Here is a 20,443-nt window from a genome sequence, read left to right as displayed (position 1 = left end):
CATTTTATTCTCTATCAAATATTTAACAATTTCTGTTTGTTAGATTTGACAAAAATAATTGAAAATAAAGATGTAATCATAAATACCAAAAAAAGTCTCATCAAATTCAAATATATTTACTTTATTAGACGCTATGACAATATAAAATAAAAAAATTAGCCAAAATTGCCCCTTAAAAAGCTGCACTAAACTCTAAAAATAATAATAAAATAACAAAAACTACAAAAAATAAATAAATAGGAATCTCTAAATGTGATGTGAGCTCTTACCAGTTTCCTCTTCTTTTTTTTCATAGTTCCCGCTAAATCTAATACATAAAATTTGATAAATATTTAGTGAAGATTAAAAGTGTTAACTTTTGACAATTTAAAAGACTAAATTGTTCTGTACATATTTAAGAGACCATTTTGAAAGTAGCCTCAAACATTGTCATCTGTTGGTTTGTTTTGTCGGAGCTGATGTTTTTGTTCGTACTATATATATAGGGTCATTAATCTACTTCTGATTGCCATTAGTATTCAAATTGAAAGAGTATTTCCAAATCCACCATATCTATAACATATGTGAGTTCCTTTCTATTCCGTTGCCCAAACCATGCAAACATAAGAAAGGGGATTCTTTTAAACTAATATACATATTTTTCTTCCTTTTACTTCTCTTTTCCACTTTCAAGATCAAATATTCTATTAATTTCCATTTATATGTCCAGAGAAATAAATAAAGCCTCATAAATAAGACAAACGTGGACCATTATAAGGAAGCATTCTGGATTTACATAACGCTGGATTGTCCAACTTCTGACAGATTTATCCTTTTTCCTCTTCTCCGGATTATCCTAAACTTTTCGAAAAGTAGGGAGAAATAGTTTAAATATATCATTCATTATATTTTTGGACTAAATATATTCATTCCGTTATACTTTAGATTAAATTTATCCTTATAATTAACGAAGAGACAATGAAACGGCTATAATTAAAATAATCAATCTAATTTAAAATAAACCTAATTCGGATATAACACACCCACCCCAATAATATAAACTGATCCAATCAATAATATTAACCCACTCAACTCACTCTCCAAAGTGCTGTCAGTGTCTTCCATTTTTCTGAGTAAGATTAAGGAAAAACTCAGTGCCACTTTTTCCCGCACCTTCTTCAAATACTTACTGTTTTGCAGTGTGATGTATATGTCATGCAATGAGGAGCCCCTATGGATGAGCTTTTAACACACATGGAGTGGTTGTTAGATTGTTGATAATTTGTTAAATTGTCTTTGTATTCGCTCTCTTTTATCATATAAAATCTGTGGTAAAATTATCTTTTAGTGTGCATCATTTCAGGTCCTTTTACCTCCTTCCCTTTGAACATACTGCCTTTCTCAAATTATGTCATATATTCTCTTCTCTAAGTTGCCCCACAACTCTGTCTACTTTGCTTAAAGGGTCACCTTTACTCTGTTATCTTTAGCACTGATTGAATCTCTACGTTGCTGCTGCGTTTTGTTTTTCCTCCTCCTTTATTTTTCCAGTTCGCAGACCTCTTGGTTGGTAGAGAAGGAACTTATTTGTGCAGTAGGTTTTTCTTGTTTGAAGAGTGAGTTGGGTGGATTAATATTATTGATTGGGTCGGGTTATATTATTGAAGTGGGGTGAGTTGTTTTAAATTAGGTTGATTCTTTAAATCATAGCCTTTCATGTGTCGCTCCGTTAATTATAAGGGTAAATTTGACTCAAAGTATAACAGAAAGGATATACGAGAGGTATATTTAAACTATTTTCAATAATACAAGGGTATATTTGTTCTTTTTCGAAATAAAATTGATAAATGGGTTCATCCGAATTCCTTTGCCAGAAATCATACAAATATATTTTTCTAGTAAAATTAAGATGAACCTTTTGATGAAAATTCTACCTCCACAAAAGAGTATAGTGCTCTCTCATTTCTCTTACCGTAGTCGTATTGTATAGAACACATTGAGAAATTAAAGAAAGCCTTGATTATGTCCTGAAGAGTTAAAATTAGAATGACTGCATTGCTTTTATTTCATGTACAACTCAACAAAGGTCCACCAGGGTCTTTCTACCATACAAATCTTACAAGATAAATTAGCAAACAAACATAAAACACGAAAATTGCAGAAATGGCTAGGAGGAGATGGTATGCTCGTCCAGCCATGCAATAATGTCAGCAAAGACTCGAAGTATCATTTCATCCGGCTCACCCTCGAGCAAGGCATGAAAAGCATCTTCATAAAGGAACAGTTTCTTGTCCGAACTACTTGACCTCTCATATAGTTCTTTGCTAACGGATGGATCGGTGACTACATCACTCTTTCCGTGCAAGATTAACAATGGCAGAGATACCTGTAAAATAATCAATATGTTGATCGTAACAATACGATATACAAAGGCTACAGACGCATATTGTGTTGGAACTCAGTCATATGCTTATTACTGTAGAATCATACACACACTTTTATCCTTCAGGTGCATAGTAACAGGGACATCAATTTTACTGCTCCAATTCACCTCTGCACAGGCACTAACAATCTTATTCTTAAGCAGAGAACTAATTTTATATATCTAACTAGTTGGTATATAAGATCCTTTTACTTTCATTGTGTTATATTATAAAAGATAAACCCCATGAATCATGATGCTTCCCTCCAAGTGATTCCTACCTCCATTAAATAACCTTCAATCATTATATTATCATATCTACTGATGGTCACAACTTCTCCTCTATATATCTATGCTACTTGTTCTTTTTTGCAGAAAGAACAAGTTCTACAAGTTGATCACAGTTATGGACAGTTCTCGACGCTCTTTATCAAGCTAAATGAGGACAAGTGTTTCCTAAACTACAAGAGCAAAATATGATACACCAACTAGAATAAATTACACAGACAAAAAATAGAAAAGTTTTCTAAATATCAAGAAACAACTGGAACCTCATTAAATACAAACACAGGGCAACACATTCTGACTGTGGAGCAACTCCCATAAATGAAAAATATTCACATATCAAACTTTAAACAGTTAGCATGGCAATGAATTTTTACACAAATTCAAAGAAAAGTTGAAACACGTGACATACCTTTTCTAGTAGCCTCTCTATCTCTCTTGTGGCATTCAGTAACTCCAGGGCGGTCTGTAAACGGGGTTTATGTTTGTAAGAGATGACATTATAGGCAGTCTGCACAGAGAAGAAACAGGTTACATCTTATATGAGAAATGAGCGGGTTGTATCTGCGCATCTAATTATGATGTTCAACCAAACAAGATAGTCCTACTAGAAGCTAGTCAACATCACTTAATGCAATTGAGATAGGTAACACTGGCATTCCAGACACAAGCATTATTAGCCTCTAATATTCTGTATCCATCACTTTCCTGATCTTCTAAAACATATTACCATTCAGAGCTGTTTTATTACAGAAAACAAAGAGATACGTACGTGTTCTTTCTTCTTTGCATCTCTGACTACCAAATCTCCTAAATCCTGTGTTGGAACTAGCTTCTGTGTTGGAAGAAACCTTGCGACGCCAATTAAAATTTGTGTTACTAACCATGATGGAATCATGTTATCTGCAATCTATAAGACAAACCAGTTATCAGTCTATATGAATCAGAGCCATCAGTAAGAATTGAGAAGCATTTCCAGAGATATACTTTGCACATAGGTGCAACAAGAACAGCACCGTCCCAAGAATTAGGTTGCTTCTGGTGCACCTTCAAAGCTATTGCTCCACCCATGGATTCCCCAAATAGGAAGCTTGGTAGATTACAGAACTCTGGCTTTTCTGCAATCACCTATTAACTGTCAGATTTTTCTCCAGTAGAGGGTCAAGAAGAATAAGAAAATGCTATGACATTCCATTTCAAGTCATCATGTTCCGGCTATCTTGCTTGATGCTTGTCAAAATAGCAACAATTACACGGAGAACTAGCAGCTTGCTTTACATAAATAATATTTTACATTTTTATCTAATGCAGGACACAAATTTTTCCGGCATGAAACATGTATATGTTCTATTTACTTTCTAACACTCAGCAGTCGACAGATGAAGATTCTATGAGGGTAACAACAACCAGGTTCAAATAAGGTCAGCCATACGATTATGCTTCACAAGCTCGTGGAGTACTTAGGTCATTCAGATGACCACTATTAACTGGCCCTCTTTTAGCCACTTAAACAAGTCTCCATCCCAAAAGAAAGATTATTTCATTTTACTTGTAGGTTGACCCTCGATAATCTCTACTTACTATAAATGGGAACTGTCTCCCTCACACTTTACTCTTTGTCCCCATTAAACTAAGACTAAGAAAATGAGCTGAGGGAGTGTAGTTTCATACAACTCTGCCATAAGTAGTATGTTGGTAAGAATTTGATATTTCTTTTGATTTGTAAACATAAGGAATTACATAAATGAACAGCAATAAGATGCTGCTTCACATTTACAGGAGGGTTCCAAAAGTAACATCAGACTTCACTAATTCATCAGAAGACAAGCTAACAGCCGTTCTCCAGTTTTAGAGATGGCCAAAGCCCTTTATCAGTCAGGCCTAAAACATCTTCAGCTGACTATCAGCATCAACTGAGCTATCTGCTTTATACAAAAATAATGAAATGAAAACTTAAGCTCACATGGTTCACACCTTCACATGTAAGATATTTTGAATCCAACTTATACATATTATTTGTGTCTTCATGACCCTCTCAGAAGAATACATTTAATTGTGAAAATCATACCTTTAACTTTTGAGTAATTCTCGATGACGTCATCAACCAACTTGTCAAAACTTGGTATGTAACCATGAAGACCTTCTGAAAGCCCAAATCCGGGGTAATCCATGGCAACTACTCCATAACCAAAAGATGCTAATTTCCTTGCAATACCTACAGATAAGGATAACTATTACAAATTCTTTTATAAAAAGATAACTTGTCGAGAGACTTTAAATGCTTTTGCAAGTCACAAACCTTCACCAAAAAAAGTGCATGTATCCCCATAACCATGACAAAAATAGACAACAGCTTTTGGATGTGTCTCTGGAAGCCAACTTTTGGAGAAGATTTCAAGCCCTCGAGAATTAACCTCATAAAACTGTACCATAGAAAATTATACAATGTAAATCACATCAATATTATGGCTATAACATCCAAATGTCAATAACTTGTACACTAAAATAGACTTTTCTCGCTTTTCCTTAGCATCCTTGAGGGACCAAGTCATCTTTCTCAAACTATCCCCTTTGCCACTTGCTTTGACTTAGCATCCTTGAGGGACCAAGTCATATTAGCTCCATCTGTTTTTATTTCTATTTATTTTGTTTTTATGAGCTATTAAAATCATCTCTCATTTTGAAAAGGAAAAGTAGAAAGAAGCCATAACTTACTAGACTACAAAGTACAGAACAAGCTAACAACATTGGTGGTTTAGTAAGGAAAATCATGCAATGAGGCATCAACATGTTTCCAACAACATTAGAAAAAAGGAAATAAGAGCACAAGCTTTACCTCCGCCATCTTCAATCCAGCATGTGGCACCTGGTGCAAAGATAGAAAAAGCAATCATTAAAAGAACATAAAAGATCAGTAAGAAACACGTTACTTCCACGTAGGATATCACTCCCATTTGGGAACATTCAGTCCTCCATTACAGTAGACAATAAAGGTAAGATATGTATACAAGCTTCTCAACTGTGAACACTTCCAAAAGCTATAACAATCTTAACAAAGACAACATAACAAACTTTCAGTAGAAGGTGCATTCTCAATGATACATTGATGTACATAAAACAATTTTAACCAGATAAAATGTTTACTTTACGTTAATATCCTAGTAGACTAGCATTCAGGTTCGATATGTTGCAAGCTATGACTCCAGCATAAAAAAGAGCACATTATTCCCTAAGCTATAGAGAGGTTGTTTCGTAGTATTGAGCAAGAACCATTTTATTTATATAGTATCCCACACAAATACTTGATTACCTTTGCAATTTGCACCATAGACCAATATGTTGGGAAAATGTGGACTAACACAAAAATATATATGGTCAAAATAATAGAAATAAAATGGGAAAATAATAGAAATAAAATGGGAAAATAATGACACCAAGAATTTACGTGGAAACCCTTTTACCACACACTCAAAAGGAATAACATTCTTTTGATCTCCACCTTACTAAAAAATATCGCTCACACTCTATTTTTTCTTCACAGACTATTTTTTTATATATATATAGACTATAGTCTATAGAAACCTCACGGCTCAAATATATTTCTCTCTGCCTTGGTGTGTATCAAATGAGGAGTTGAAGATCTCCTTTTATAGGAACTCTTCTAAGCTACCTCGCCACTTTCTTTGATAAACAACACGGAGAAACTGCAATTCACAATTGCAAATTGCATTAATTTTTGACAAAGAAAAAAAAAATTGGCCAGTAACTTTTGATAAAGAAAATGTAGCAAACAACTTTTTGAAAAAATAGGTGGGGACTGGACCCCACACAATAATATTCCATCATTTATATGCAATAAAAATCCAAACTTTGAAGCTAAAAGTCTATCTTTATATCAACAATGGGCAACCAAGATCACGAACTTATACCTTGAATAAGATATGATCAATCGAAAGCTGAATATCTTTGAATGCCTCCCTAGCACAACGCCTGGCGTCCACGTTGTCCATATCTGCATCTAATATCTTCTGCAGTTCCTCACTAATACCTGGAAATTTCACCTTATTCCCCATTACAGAGCCCTCTTACTCTCACTGAAATAATGGACCTTCCGGTTTCCCAAAGAAAATACTCTAGGCAGATAGAAAGTGAAAAAAATGAGGAATTTAATGCACATAGGATCTGATGAATGGCTTTTATAAAAATGTAGCAGTCAATTCAACACTAACACTTCTCTAGAAGGTGTAAAATTTAGAATAAAAAGAAAAGTATTTGGGATTACACAACTTTGACAAAAATAAATAAATTAGAGATCAAAATTGAAATGTGTTCTTTACTTTTACTTTTCAGGCCAGTTTAATTATTGACCATATTGAGAAATTTCTATGTGGATTGGTCGCTCGATTAGGGGCATGACTTGGCCAAATATAGGATGGATAAGCTTAATGAATACGGTACTAAATATCAATCTAGAAAAAAATAATACATTTAATATTTAATTCAGAGTGAGAAATGCATAGTGTATTTTATTTTTCTTACATTGTTAAAATTTAAATATCAAAATATTAAAATATCATAATTAATTTGAAATTCATCATCAATAATACCTACACTTCAATTTCAATTAAGTTAGGATGACTAATTGAAGATATTTATTTAATTAATTAATTTATTAATGAAGATAAAAAAATTCCAAACGAGGAGCTTATTCCAAGCCAATTTCCCCCCAAATTATTTATGTTTCTTTCTCCTTTTTTATTACCACCTATCGCCGTCAAGAGCCATGGACAGTTGTTTTTCCCTTGCTGCCGGTTGTATCGGTTTTCAGGTGGATTAATTTCTGATTTTGACGATGTATTGTGGCACTAATTCTACAATTTATGTTGATTTGTCCCAAACCTAGCCGAGTAAATTGAAATTCTAAATGTGTTATATATGAAGCTTTCTTTCAGGTGATTTCTCTTTCTCCCTCTCATTTTTTTTCTAGACTATTAAATGGTTAACATTTAGTATTTAATTTGGCGTTTTAGTGGAGGAACAGTAATCAAGCTGAGGCCTTGGATTCAAAATCCACGCAAAAGTATTTTTGGATCTCATTCTCGAAGAGGTACTACTTCTGGCCTGAGCAAATTAAATTGCATTTTAAATCTCTATTGATTTGAACTACTTTGTTTGTTGCAACTTAAAATATTGAATGATATATCTTGTATAAAATTTGAATTAGCCATTTCCATGTGTTAGAGGGAATTGTAGAAGAACTGACGGTTTTAGTAGGGTTTGGAACCTCTGCTAGGTTATATGAGGAATACAACCTAGTGTACGTAATCTCATAAATGCTGGGATCTAGGGTAAACATCAATACGTGGTGTAATAAATCTGTGTAATTCATAGGAAAATTGAAATATACTAGTAGTTATTGATGTGTAAATCACACGATATATAAAAACCCTATGCCTTGTGCCCTCAATAGGGATTCAGCCATTTGTTTTCATTACCTTAAATGTTTATATATAACTGTCTTCTTCATATCAAACTTCATCAACTTGAGTGTATAGATCACCTGTTTGCTTACCAACTGTCCCACTTGCCTTTTCTGTCCTTTCTACACCGATCCTGCCGGTGTTTTCATTTTTTTTTTTTCATACCACAGCTTCAAATGTACGCTTCTATTACATAATGAAAGTTTAAGAGATTTAACTTATATCCAATACCGGCGTAATGAATTGAACTGATGATGTGATTTTCTCTTTAATTATTCATGCTGGTATGTGGTGTAGCAGGATGATATAACTTCAATGCTATCATCATCTACTCCTTTAATGGGTCACCGCCTAGCCGAGCGATGAACCCATTATTTCATGATGTGTGCTTTGCAAATTATGGAAAGCAATTAACCTGTTTATCATCATCACCAATTATATTAGTGCATTTACTTCAGCTTCACCTAATTCGTCATCATTGAGGTGTAAGGGCAAGATTACTGGGGCAAAATAACTCAAGCACTAGCTAGAGTTGAAGGCTTTGATTGCCAAAACTCTCATCTGGTTGCTATGGCTTGAATCTTCCTTAATGAACTGTAAATAACAGAAACTTCACCAGCTGAATAATCATTTGACTATAAAACATGTTCAATAAGGAAGAAAATTTTACTAGAAAAGAAAAAAAGAAGACAAATTTTGAACATTAATTAGCAATAGAGGGAAGTTTTTGAATTTTCTTGTATATTTATTATGCATCTTAAGCAATTTTTTTATGCAAGGATTCAGATTGATAGTTGATCAATTTTGTTTATTTACCTTCTGTAAATGCACTCGAGTGGGTTTTCACAATTTTTGACAATTTGAAAATATGTAATATTGTATAGAATGGATTCTTCTCCACTCATCTGCTTAGGATTTCTGTATCATTCTCCGTAGAGATCTACGGCACTGGATGTCTTGGTTAATTAAGTTTCATTTGCCCAATTAGCATATAGCTAGGTTTCACTTCATGATTTAGGTTCCTCTTCTCCAAATCAATAAAGAAGGGAAACGTAACTTTACTCTATCGAAGAAGAATCAGAAGCTAAGTGCTACACTGGTGACGGTCATGAACAAAAACCCTGAAAAAGAAAATAGAATTCTTAATGCTCAACAAGATTCGCCTATTTCTAAAAGACTTGCTTTCATAAACTTCCCTTCAATTTAGTTTCCTGTTTCAATATTGTGAAAATAACTCACTCTCTATAATTAATGTTCCAACAGTAACAATTACAACACATATAATTCTACGTTAGCACTGTCATTGCCACATAATCAGTTAATCTCCTTGTACTGTTTCAGAGGAGTAAAACCAAAAAGACTGAACTGTAATTATCTCTTCGTTTGTATGTCAAGTATGAGACAAAACTGGCACATACTTTTAGTACTCTACAATCATCATTCACGACACATGGATACTGCTTTAAGAATCTTTAAACTCTGAACTAGCAAAAAAAAAAATAAACAAATAAAAAACAAACGTTCACATTGTAGGTTGATTTGATTTGGTTTATAGCAAATAGACATAATTGATTTAGTTATTTTTTAATTAAAAAGCAAATTAAATCGACCTATGTAGTATGTACCCCTAGTTGAAGGCTTTGATTGCCAAAACTCTGATCTGGTTGCTATGGCTGAATCTTCCTTAATGAACTTTAAATAACAGGAACTTCATCAGCTGAATAATCATTTGACTATAAAACATGCTCAATAAAGGGGGAAAAAAAATACTAGAATAAAGAAAAAAAGGAAGACAAAAATTTTGGACATTAATTAGCAGGGATGTTTTTGAATTCTCTTGTATATTTTTTATGCATCTTAAGCAATTTTTTTTTATGTAAGGGGCCGGGTTTATAGTGATCAATTTTATTTATTGCCTTCCGTAAATGCACTTGAGTGGGTTTTCAAATTTTTTGACAATTTGAAAAAATATAATATGGTATAGAATAGATTCCTCTCCACCCTTCTGCTTAGGGTTTCTGTGTCCGTTTTAGTTAAGTTTCATTTGCCCAATTAGCATATGATATAGGTTTCACTTCATGATTTAGGTTCCTTTCTCCAAATCAATAAAGAAGGGAGACGTAAATTTATTCTATCGAAGAAGAATAGGAAGCTAAGTGCTCATGAACAAAACCCCAGAAAAAAGAAAATAGGATTCTTAATACTTCAATAAGATTCGACTATTTATAAAAGACTTGATCAACCATTCCTTAAATAAAATTGCTTTCATAAGCTTCTCCCTTCAATTTAGCTTTTGTTTCAATATTGTGTAAAAAACAACTCTCTAATTAATGTTCTAATAGTCACAATAACAACACACATAAATAATTCTACAGTAGCACTGTCATTGCACACTATCAGTTTATCTCCTTGTACTGTTTCAGAGGAGAAAAACTAAAAAGACTGACGCGATGACAATAGAAAACCACCAAACTGAACTGTAATTATCTCTTAGTTTGTATGTTTAGTATAAAACAAAACTTGCACATACTTTTAGTACTCTAGAACCTTCATTCATTACACATGTATACTGCTTTCAGAATCTTTAACCTCTAAACTAGCAAAACACCAAAAAATAAAAAGCAAACGTTCACATTGTAAAATTCATCCAGGTGCAAAAAAAAAGTGGTTGGTAATTTTTGGAGAGTTCTTTACCTTTTCTCATCTGGGTGTTACAAGATTTCAATACTATGTGCTGGTTTCGTTCCGGCAAATTAAATGATCTTTGTGGAAAAAAAATTGAATTCTTTTCTTCCTAGGGATAGCGCGTAAGTTGAGTTAAATTATGACCAAAATTTCAGTGACACACCTTAACTTAAGTAGGTCCTATTACTCCCGAACTAATTATTTTTGTATTTTCGTGCAATTTTTGTGCTGACGTGACACCTTTAACCAATTAAATTGGTTTTGTTTGTACGCACGCGCCTGCCACGTCAGTAAATATATTTTTAATTTTTTTAGTTTTATTTTTAAATAAAAAATTAATTTTTTAAAGTTTTTAAATCATCTTATTTTCTTTATCTTGTATTTGAATTAAGTTAATACACATAATTCTTTGTAAACTAGCTTTATTATCTAAACTAGCTTACTTTTTAGACAACTCTTCATTTAATTTAATGCATATTACTTGATTATTGTAACGGTTACATGTAATCAGATTTATAATATCAGTGGGAGAAAAAACCACTTTGTTAATAGTGTGTGTGTAATTATGTGCTGAGTCATGCATGCACATATAATCCAAAGACCATAACCTTGCTTCCCTCGCTATATATTCACTCACTTCTCCCCTCAATTGAAGCACAAAAAATCTTCTCTTTTTCTTCCTTTGCTTTCTCCGTTTTTTCTTCTTCTCTCTATTATCATGGGTTCTCTTCGTAACGAGGGTGGTGTTGAGGAGGTTAAAGTAGACATAGAAAATGTTGAGGAGGAAATGAAGAGAGAGTTGGAAAAAAGTACTTCAGTTGAAAAATCGAGTGAGGAAATTCCTCCCTTAGATGCTAAGGCTTTCGAGGAACTGGGGACGATAATCGATTTGGGGAAATTAGGTGAACCTAGTTACGAAAATGTTGACGTTAATTTTAATCCTATGTTTTCTGTCTTTTTTCCTGAAAATGAAGAGAAGGTGATGGAAATTCCCCCTGCAGATGGTGAGGGATCAACCTTAACTACTAGAGCTGATTGGGATTTTGAGCTCATGGAATGGGTTTGGTCACCTTACAGTTATGATGAGTATCTCCGCTTCTACAATCAAGCATAAATCCCCTCCCCCCTCCTCCACTCACAGCTTGTGGACTTGTGCATGCATGTTTTTATTTCTGTAGGTTGAATTGAGTCCCTGGTGTGGGCAATTAGGGTTCTTGGTCTTGGACAATTCTCCTGTCATGAGGTAGGATCAAATTTTATTTCTTTTTATCATTGTCTATCAGTGTCTTTTTTCTATGTATGTTATCATGTACAACTTATATTAAATAAAAAAGTACCTTAATTTTGTATAAACTTAAATAAGTACAACTTAATTTAACAATGAGATAATTAATGAAACCAATAAGCAGTCTGTTACTACTCCTGAAGCTGGAGTAACGAAAAGCTAGTATAAGAAATCGATCGAGCTGATGATTACTAAAAAGTGTTGATTGATCAAGTTTTGTGCAAGTTTTGTGCATCCGCAGTGTCAAACAAATTATGTAGTCATTTAAATATGGTGCTAATTAAATTAAGTTTTGTGTACAAATGTGTCAGAAAAAATAATATAGTTAAAAGCAATGCTGAATTAATTTTTGCACACTAATAGTGTCAATTTTAATTTTTTTGGTAATAAGTGTCAAAACTATTATCAAACTATCTAGTCATTCGAAAAATATTTATAGATATAATATTCAATAAAATGTGAAATTCGAAATTTTGAAAACAAAGAGATGATGCGAGGTTTGGAATACTTCAATTAATTACAAAGTGAAAAAATGCCGATTGTATTTCTTTCTTCTGCAAATTGAATTAGTTCTCCAGCTGATTAATTTCTGATAATGAATTTTGATACTAATCATACGTCTCAAGTTGCTTGTCCCAAATCTCGTCGAGTAAATTGCAACTCTAAATTGGTTACGAAGATCGTGAGGTAACAAAACAATGTTTTTCATGAATCGAGAAGATCAATGCGATTAGGGTGTTTAATTAACGTTTGTGCAACAATCGTGCCAAAAAGTTATGTAGCTATTTAAAAGCAATGCTTAATTAACTTTTGTTGCACTAATAATGTCAAAAAAATTATATAGTTATTTAAAACCAGTGCTTAATTAACTTTTGTTGCACAAATTCAAAGAAAAGTTGAAACACGTGACATACCTTTTCTAGTAGCCTCTCTATCTCTCTTGTGGCATTCAGTAACTCCAGGGCGGTCTGTAAACGGGGTTTATGTTTGTAAGAGATGACATTATAGGCAGTCTGCACAGAGAAGAAACAGGTTACATCTTATATGAGAAATGAGCGGGTTGTATCTGCGCATCTAATTATGATGTTCAACCAAACAAGATAGTCCTACTAGAAGCTAGTCAACATCACTTAATGCAATTGAGATAGGTAACACTGGCATTCCAGACACAAGCATTATTAGCCTCTAATATTCTGTATCCATCACTTTCCTGATCTTCTAAAACATATTACCATTCAGAGCTGTTTTATTACAGAAAACAAAGAGATACGTACGTGTTCTTTCTTCTTTGCATCTCTGACTACCAAATCTCCTAAATCCTGTGTTGGAACTAGCTTCTGTGTTGGAAGAAACCTTGCGACGCCAATTAAAATTTGTGTTACTAACCATGATGGAATCATGTTATCTGCAATCTATAAGACAAACCAGTTATCAGTCTATATGAATCAGAGCCATCAGTAAGAATTGAGAAGCATTTCCAGAGATATACTTTGCACATAGGTGCAACAAGAACAGCACCGTCCCAAGAATTAGGTTGCTTCTGGTGCACCTTCAAAGCTATTGCTCCACCCATGGATTCCCCAAATAGGAAGCTTGGTAGATTACAGAACTCTGGCTTTTCTGCAATCACCTATTAACTGTCAGATTTTTCTCCAGTAGAGGGTCAAGAAGAATAAGAAAATGCTATGACATTCCATTTCAAGTCATCATGTTCCGGCTATCTTGCTTGATGCTTGTCAAAATAGCAACAATTACACGGAGAACTAGCAGCTTGCTTTACATAAATAATATTTTACATTTTTATCTAATGCAGGACACAAATTTTTCCGGCATGAAACATGTATATGTTCTATTTACTTTCTAACACTCAGCAGTCGACAGATGAAGATTCTATGAGGGTAACAACAACCAGGTTCAAATAAGGTCAGCCATACGATTATGCTTCACAAGCTCGTGGAGTACTTAGGTCATTCAGATGACCACTATTAACTGGCCCTCTTTTAGCCACTTAAACAAGTCTCCATCCCAAAAGAAAGATTATTTCATTTTACTTGTAGGTTGACCCTCGATAATCTCTACTTACTATAAATGGGAACTGTCTCCCTCACACTTTACTCTTTGTCCCCATTAAACTAAGACTAAGAAAATGAGCTGAGGGAGTGTAGTTTCATACAACTCTGCCATAAGTAGTATGTTGGTAAGAATTTGATATTTCTTTTGATTTGTAAACATAAGGAATTACATAAATGAACAGCAATAAGATGCTGCTTCACATTTACAGGAGGGTTCCAAAAGTAACATCAGACTTCACTAATTCATCAGAAGACAAGCTAACAGCCGTTCTCCAGTTTTAGAGATGGCCAAAGCCCTTTATCAGTCAGGCCTAAAACATCTTCAGCTGACTATCAGCATCAACTGAGCTATCTGCTTTATACAAAAATAATGAAATGAAAACTTAAGCTCACATGGTTCACACCTTCACATGTAAGATATTTTGAATCCAACTTATACATATTATTTGTGTCTTCATGACCCTCTCAGAAGAATACATTTAATTGTGAAAATCATACCTTTAACTTTTGAGTAATTCTCGATGACGTCATCAACCAACTTGTCAAAACTTGGTATGTAACCATGAAGACCTTCTGAAAGCCCAAATCCGGGGTAATCCATGGCAACTACTCCATAACCAAAAGATGCTAATTTCCTTGCAATACCTACAGATAAGGATAACTATTACAAATTCTTTTATAAAAAGATAACTTGTCGAGAGACTTTAAATGCTTTTGCAAGTCACAAACCTTCACCAAAAAAAGTGCATGTATCCCCATAACCATGACAAAAATAGACAACAGCTTTTGGATGTGTCTCTGGAAGCCAACTTTTGGAGAAGATTTCAAGCCCTCGAGAATTAACCTCATAAAACTGTACCATAGAAAATTATACAATGTAAATCACATCAATATTATGGCTATAACATCCAAATGTCAATAACTTGTACACTAAAATAGACTTTTCTCGCTTTTCCTTAGCATCCTTGAGGGACCAAGTCATCTTTCTCAAACTATCCCCTTTGCCACTTGCTTTGACTTAGCATCCTTGAGGGACCAAGTCATATTAGCTCCATCTGTTTTTATTTCTATTTATTTTGTTTTTATGAGCTATTAAAATCATCTCTCATTTTGAAAAGGAAAAGTAGAAAGAAGCCATAACTTACTAGACTACAAAGTACAGAACAAGCTAACAACATTGGTGGTTTAGTAAGGAAAATCATGCAATGAGGCATCAACATGTTTCCAACAACATTAGAAAAAAGGAAATAAGAGCACAAGCTTTACCTCCGCCATCTTCAATCCAGCATGTGGCACCTGGTGCAAAGATAGAAAAAGCAATCATTAAAAGAACATAAAAGATCAGTAAGAAACACGTTACTTCCACGTAGGATATCACTCCCATTTGGGAACATTCAGTCCTCCATTACAGTAGACAATAAAGGTAAGATATGTATACAAGCTTCTCAACTGTGAACACTTCCAAAAGCTATAACAATCTTAACAAAGACAACATAACAAACTTTCAGTAGAAGGTGCATTCTCAATGATACATTGATGTACATAAAACAATTTTAACCAGATAAAATGTTTACTTTACGTTAATATCCTAGTAGACTAGCATTCAGGTTCGATATGTTGCAAGCTATGACTCCAGCATAAAAAAGAGCACATTATTCCCTAAGCTATAGAGAGGTTGTTTCGTAGTATTGAGCAAGAACCATTTTATTTATATAGTATCCCACACAAATACTTGATTACCTTTGCAATTTGCACCATAGACCAATATGTTGGGAAAATGTGGACTAACACAAAAATATATATGGTCAAAATAATAGAAATAAAATGGGAAAATAATAGAAATAAAATGGGAAAATAATGACACCAAGAATTTACGTGGAAACCCTTTTACCACACACTCAAAAGGAATAACATTCTTTTGATCTCCACCTTACTAAAAAATATCGCTCACACTCTATTTTTTCTTCACAGACTATTTTTTTATATATATATAGACTATAGTCTATAGAAACCTCACGGCTCAAATATATTTCTCTCTGCCTTGGTGTGTATCAAATGAGGAGTTGAAGATCTCCTTTTATAGGAACTCTTCTAAGCTACCTCGCCACTTTCTTTGATAAACAACACGGAGAAACTGCAATTCACAATTGCAAATTGCATTAATTTTTGACAAAGAAAAAAAAAATTGGCCAGTAACTTTTGATAAAGAAAATGTAGCAAACAACTTTTTGAAAAAATAGGTGGGGACTGGACCCCACACAATAATATTCCATCATTTATATGCAATAAAAATCCAAACTTTGAAGCTAAAAGTCTATCTTTATATCAACAATGGGCAACCAAGATCACGAACTTATACCTTGAATAAGATATGATCAATCGAAAGCTGAATATCTTTGAATGCCTCCCTAGCACAACGCCTGGCGTCCACGTTGTCCATATCTGCATCTAATATCTTCTGCAGTTCCTCACTAATACCTGGAAATTTCACCTTATTCCCCATTACAGAGCCCTCTTACTCTCACTGAAATAATGGACCTTCCGGTTTCCCAAAGAAAATACTCTAGGCAGATAGAAAGTGAAAAAAATGAGGAATTTAATGCACATAGGATCTGATGAATGGCTTTTATAAAAATGTAGCAGTCAATTCAACACTAACACTTCTCTAGAAGGTGTAAAATTTAGAATAAAAAGAAAAGTATTTGGGATTACACAACTTTGACAAAAATAAATAAATTAGAGATCAAAATTGAAATGTGTTCTTTACTTTTACTTTTCAGGCCAGTTTAATTATTGACCATATTGAGAAATTTCTATGTGGATTGGTCGCTCGATTAGGGGCATGACTTGGCCAAATATAGGATGGATAAGCTTAATGAATACGGTACTAAATATCAATCTAGAAAAAAATAATACATTTAATATTTAATTCAGAGTGAGAAATGCATAGTGTATTTTATTTTTCTTACATTGTTAAAATTTAAATATCAAAATATTAAAATATCATAATTAATTTGAAATTCATCATCAATAATACCTACACTTCAATTTCAATTAAGTTAGGATGACTAATTGAAGATATTTATTTAATTAATTAATTTATTAATGAAGATAAAAAAATTCCAAACGAGGAGCTTATTCCAAGCCAATTTCCCCCCAAATTATTTATGTTTCTTTCTCCTTTTTTATTACCACCTATCGCCGTCAAGAGCCATGGACAGTTGTTTTTCCCTTGCTGCCGGTTGTATCGGTTTTCAGGTGGATTAATTTCTGATTTTGACGATGTATTGTGGCACTAATTCTACAATTTATGTTGATTTGTCCCAAACCTAGCCGAGTAAATTGAAATTCTAAATGTGTTATATATGAAGCTTTCTTTCAGGTGATTTCTCTTTCTCCCTCTCATTTTTTTTCTAGACTATTAAATGGTTAACATTTAGTATTTAATTTGGCGTTTTAGTGGAGGAACAGTAATCAAGCTGAGGCCTTGGATTCAAAATCCACGCAAAAGTATTTTTGGATCTCATTCTCGAAGAGGTACTACTTCTGGCCTGAGCAAATTAAATTGCATTTTAAATCTCTATTGATTTGAACTACTTTGTTTGTTGCAACTTAAAATATTGAATGATATATCTTGTATAAAATTTGAATTAGCCATTTCCATGTGTTAGAGGGAATTGTAGAAGAACTGACGGTTTTAGTAGGGTTTGGAACCTCTGCTAGGTTATATGAGGAATACAACCTAGTGTACGTAATCTCATAAATGCTGGGATCTAGGGTAAACATCAATACGTGGTGTAATAAATCTGTGTAATTCATAGGAAAATTGAAATATACTAGTAGTTATTGATGTGTAAATCACACGATATATAAAAACCCTATGCCTTGTGCCCTCAATAGGGATTCAGCCATTTGTTTTCATTACCTTAAATGTTTATATATAACTGTCTTCTTCATATCAAACTTCATCAACTTGAGTGTATAGATCACCTGTTTGCTTACCAACTGTCCCACTTGCCTTTTCTGTCCTTTCTACACCGATCCTGCCGGTGTTTTCATTTTTTTTTTTTCATACCACAGCTTCAAATGTACGCTTCTATTACATAATGAAAGTTTAAGAGATTTAACTTATATCCAATACCGGCGTAATGAATTGAACTGATGATGTGATTTTCTCTTTAATTATTCATGCTGGTATGTGGTGTAGCAGGATGATATAACTTCAATGCTATCATCATCTACTCCTTTAATGGGTCACCGCCTAGCCGAGCGATGAACCCATTATTTCATGATGTGTGCTTTGCAAATTATGGAAAGCAATTAACCTGTTTATCATCATCACCAATTATATTAGTGCATTTACTTCAGCTTCACCTAATTCGTCATCATTGAGGTGTAAGGGCAAGATTACTGGGGCAAAATAACTCAAGCACTAGCTAGAGTTGAAGGCTTTGATTGCCAAAACTCTCATCTGGTTGCTATGGCTTGAATCTTCCTTAATGAACTGTAAATAACAGAAACTTCACCAGCTGAATAATCATTTGACTATAAAACATGTTCAATAAGGAAGAAAATTTTACTAGAAAAGAAAAAAAGAAGACAAATTTTGAACATTAATTAGCAATAGAGGGAAGTTTTTGAATTTTCTTGTATATTTATTATGCATCTTAAGCAATTTTTTTATGCAAGGATTCAGATTGATAGTTGATCAATTTTGTTTATTTACCTTCTGTAAATGCACTCGAGTGGGTTTTCACAATTTTTGACAATTTGAAAATATGTAATATTGTATAGAATGGATTCTTCTCCACTCATCTGCTTAGGATTTCTGTATCATTCTCCGTAGAGATCTACGGCACTGGATGTCTTGGTTAATTAAGTTTCATTTGCCCAATTAGCATATAGCTAGGTTTCACTTCATGATTTAGGTTCCTCTTCTCCAAATCAATAAAGAAGGGAAACGTAACTTTACTCTATCGAAGAAGAATCAGAAGCTAAGTGCTACACTGGTGACGGTCATGAACAAAAACCCTGAAAAAGAAAATAGAATTCTTAATGCTCAACAAGATTCGCCTATTTCTAAAAGACTTGCTTTCATAAACTTCCCTTCAATTTAGTTTCCTGTTTCAATATTGTGAAAATAACTCACTCTCTATAATTAATGTTCCAACAGTAACAATTACAACACATATAATTCTACGTTAGCACTGTCATTGCCACATAATCAGTTAATCTCCTTGTACTGTTTCAGAGGAGTAAAACCAAAAAGACTGAACTGTAATTATCTCTTCGTTTGTATGTCAAGTATGAGACAAAACTGGCACATACTTTTAGTACTCTACAATCATCATTCACGACACATGGATACTGCTTTAAGAATCTTTAAACTCTGAACTAGCAAAAAAAAAAATAAACAAATAAAAAACAAACGTTCACATTGTAGGTTGATTTGATTTGGTTTATAGCAAATAGACATAATTGATTTAGTTATTTTTTAATTAAAAAGCAAATTAAATCGACCTATGTAGTATGTACCCCTAGTTGAAGGCTTTGATTGCCAAAACTCTGATCTGGTTGCTATGGCTGAATCTTCCTTAATGAACTTTAAATAACAGGAACTTCATCAGCTGAATAATCATTTGACTATAAAACATGCTCAATAAAGGGGGAAAAAAAATACTAGAATAAAGAAAAAAAGGAAGACAAAAATTTTGGACATTAATTAGCAGGGATGTTTTTGAATTCTCTTGTATATTTTTTATGCATCTTAAGCAATTTTTTTTTATGTAAGGGGCCGGGTTTATAGTGATCAATTTTATTTATTGCCTTCCGTAAATGCACTTGAGTGGGTTTTCAAATTTTTTGACAATTTGAAAAAATATAATATGGTATAGAATAGATTCCTCTCCACCCTTCTGCTTAGGGTTTCTGTGTCCGTTTTAGTTAAGTTTCATTTGCCCAATTAGCATATGATATAGGTTTCACTTCATGATTTAGGTTCCTTTCTCCAAATCAATAAAGAAGGGAGACGTAAATTTATTCTATCGAAGAAGAATAGGAAGCTAAGTGCTCATGAACAAAACCCCAGAAAAAAGAAAATAGGATTCTTAATACTTCAATAAGATTCGACTATTTATAAAAGACTTGATCAACCATTCCTTAAATAAAATTGCTTTCATAAGCTTCTCCCTTCAATTTAGCTTTTGTTTCAATATTGTGTAAAAAACAACTCTCT

The 20,443-nt window shown here is 33.4% G+C and overlaps 2 protein-coding genes across 2 annotated transcripts; both read right to left on the bottom strand.

Moving 5' to 3' along the window:
* Window positions 1-2,000: 2,000 nt before the first annotated feature.
* Window positions 2,001-6,876, bottom strand: LOC129873700 (caffeoylshikimate esterase-like). Its single transcript, XM_055948836.1, has 8 exons — window positions 6,616-6,876; window positions 5,523-5,552; window positions 4,986-5,109; window positions 4,755-4,901; window positions 3,674-3,804; window positions 3,459-3,596; window positions 3,099-3,197; window positions 2,001-2,365 (listed from the first exon to the last, which is right to left on the bottom strand). Exons 1-8 carry the CDS (start codon window positions 6,757-6,759, stop codon window positions 2,147-2,149), a joined length of 1,032 nt encoding a protein of 343 aa, XP_055804811.1. The 5' UTR covers window positions 6,760-6,876; the 3' UTR covers window positions 2,001-2,146.
* A 6,108-nt stretch (window positions 6,877-12,984) lies between these two features.
* LOC129872724 (caffeoylshikimate esterase-like) lies at window positions 12,985-16,824 on the bottom strand. The gene is made up of 7 exons (XM_055947643.1): window positions 16,568-16,824; window positions 15,475-15,504; window positions 14,938-15,061; window positions 14,707-14,853; window positions 13,626-13,756; window positions 13,411-13,548; window positions 12,985-13,149 (listed from the first exon to the last, which is right to left on the bottom strand). The coding sequence occupies exons 1-7, from the start codon at window positions 16,709-16,711 to the stop codon at window positions 12,985-12,987; spliced, it is 879 nt and encodes a 292-aa protein (XP_055803618.1). The 5' UTR covers window positions 16,712-16,824.
* Between the last annotated feature and the right edge of the window lie 3,619 nt (window positions 16,825-20,443).

This window comes from Solanum dulcamara, chromosome 11 (assembly GCF_947179165.1).
Source record: "Solanum dulcamara chromosome 11, daSolDulc1.2, whole genome shotgun sequence".
In the NCBI taxonomy this organism is placed as follows: Eukaryota; Viridiplantae; Streptophyta; class Magnoliopsida; order Solanales; family Solanaceae; genus Solanum; species Solanum dulcamara.
The sequence above is the reverse complement of the archived record's forward strand: the minus strand, read 5'-3'. Positions and strand labels throughout refer to the sequence as shown.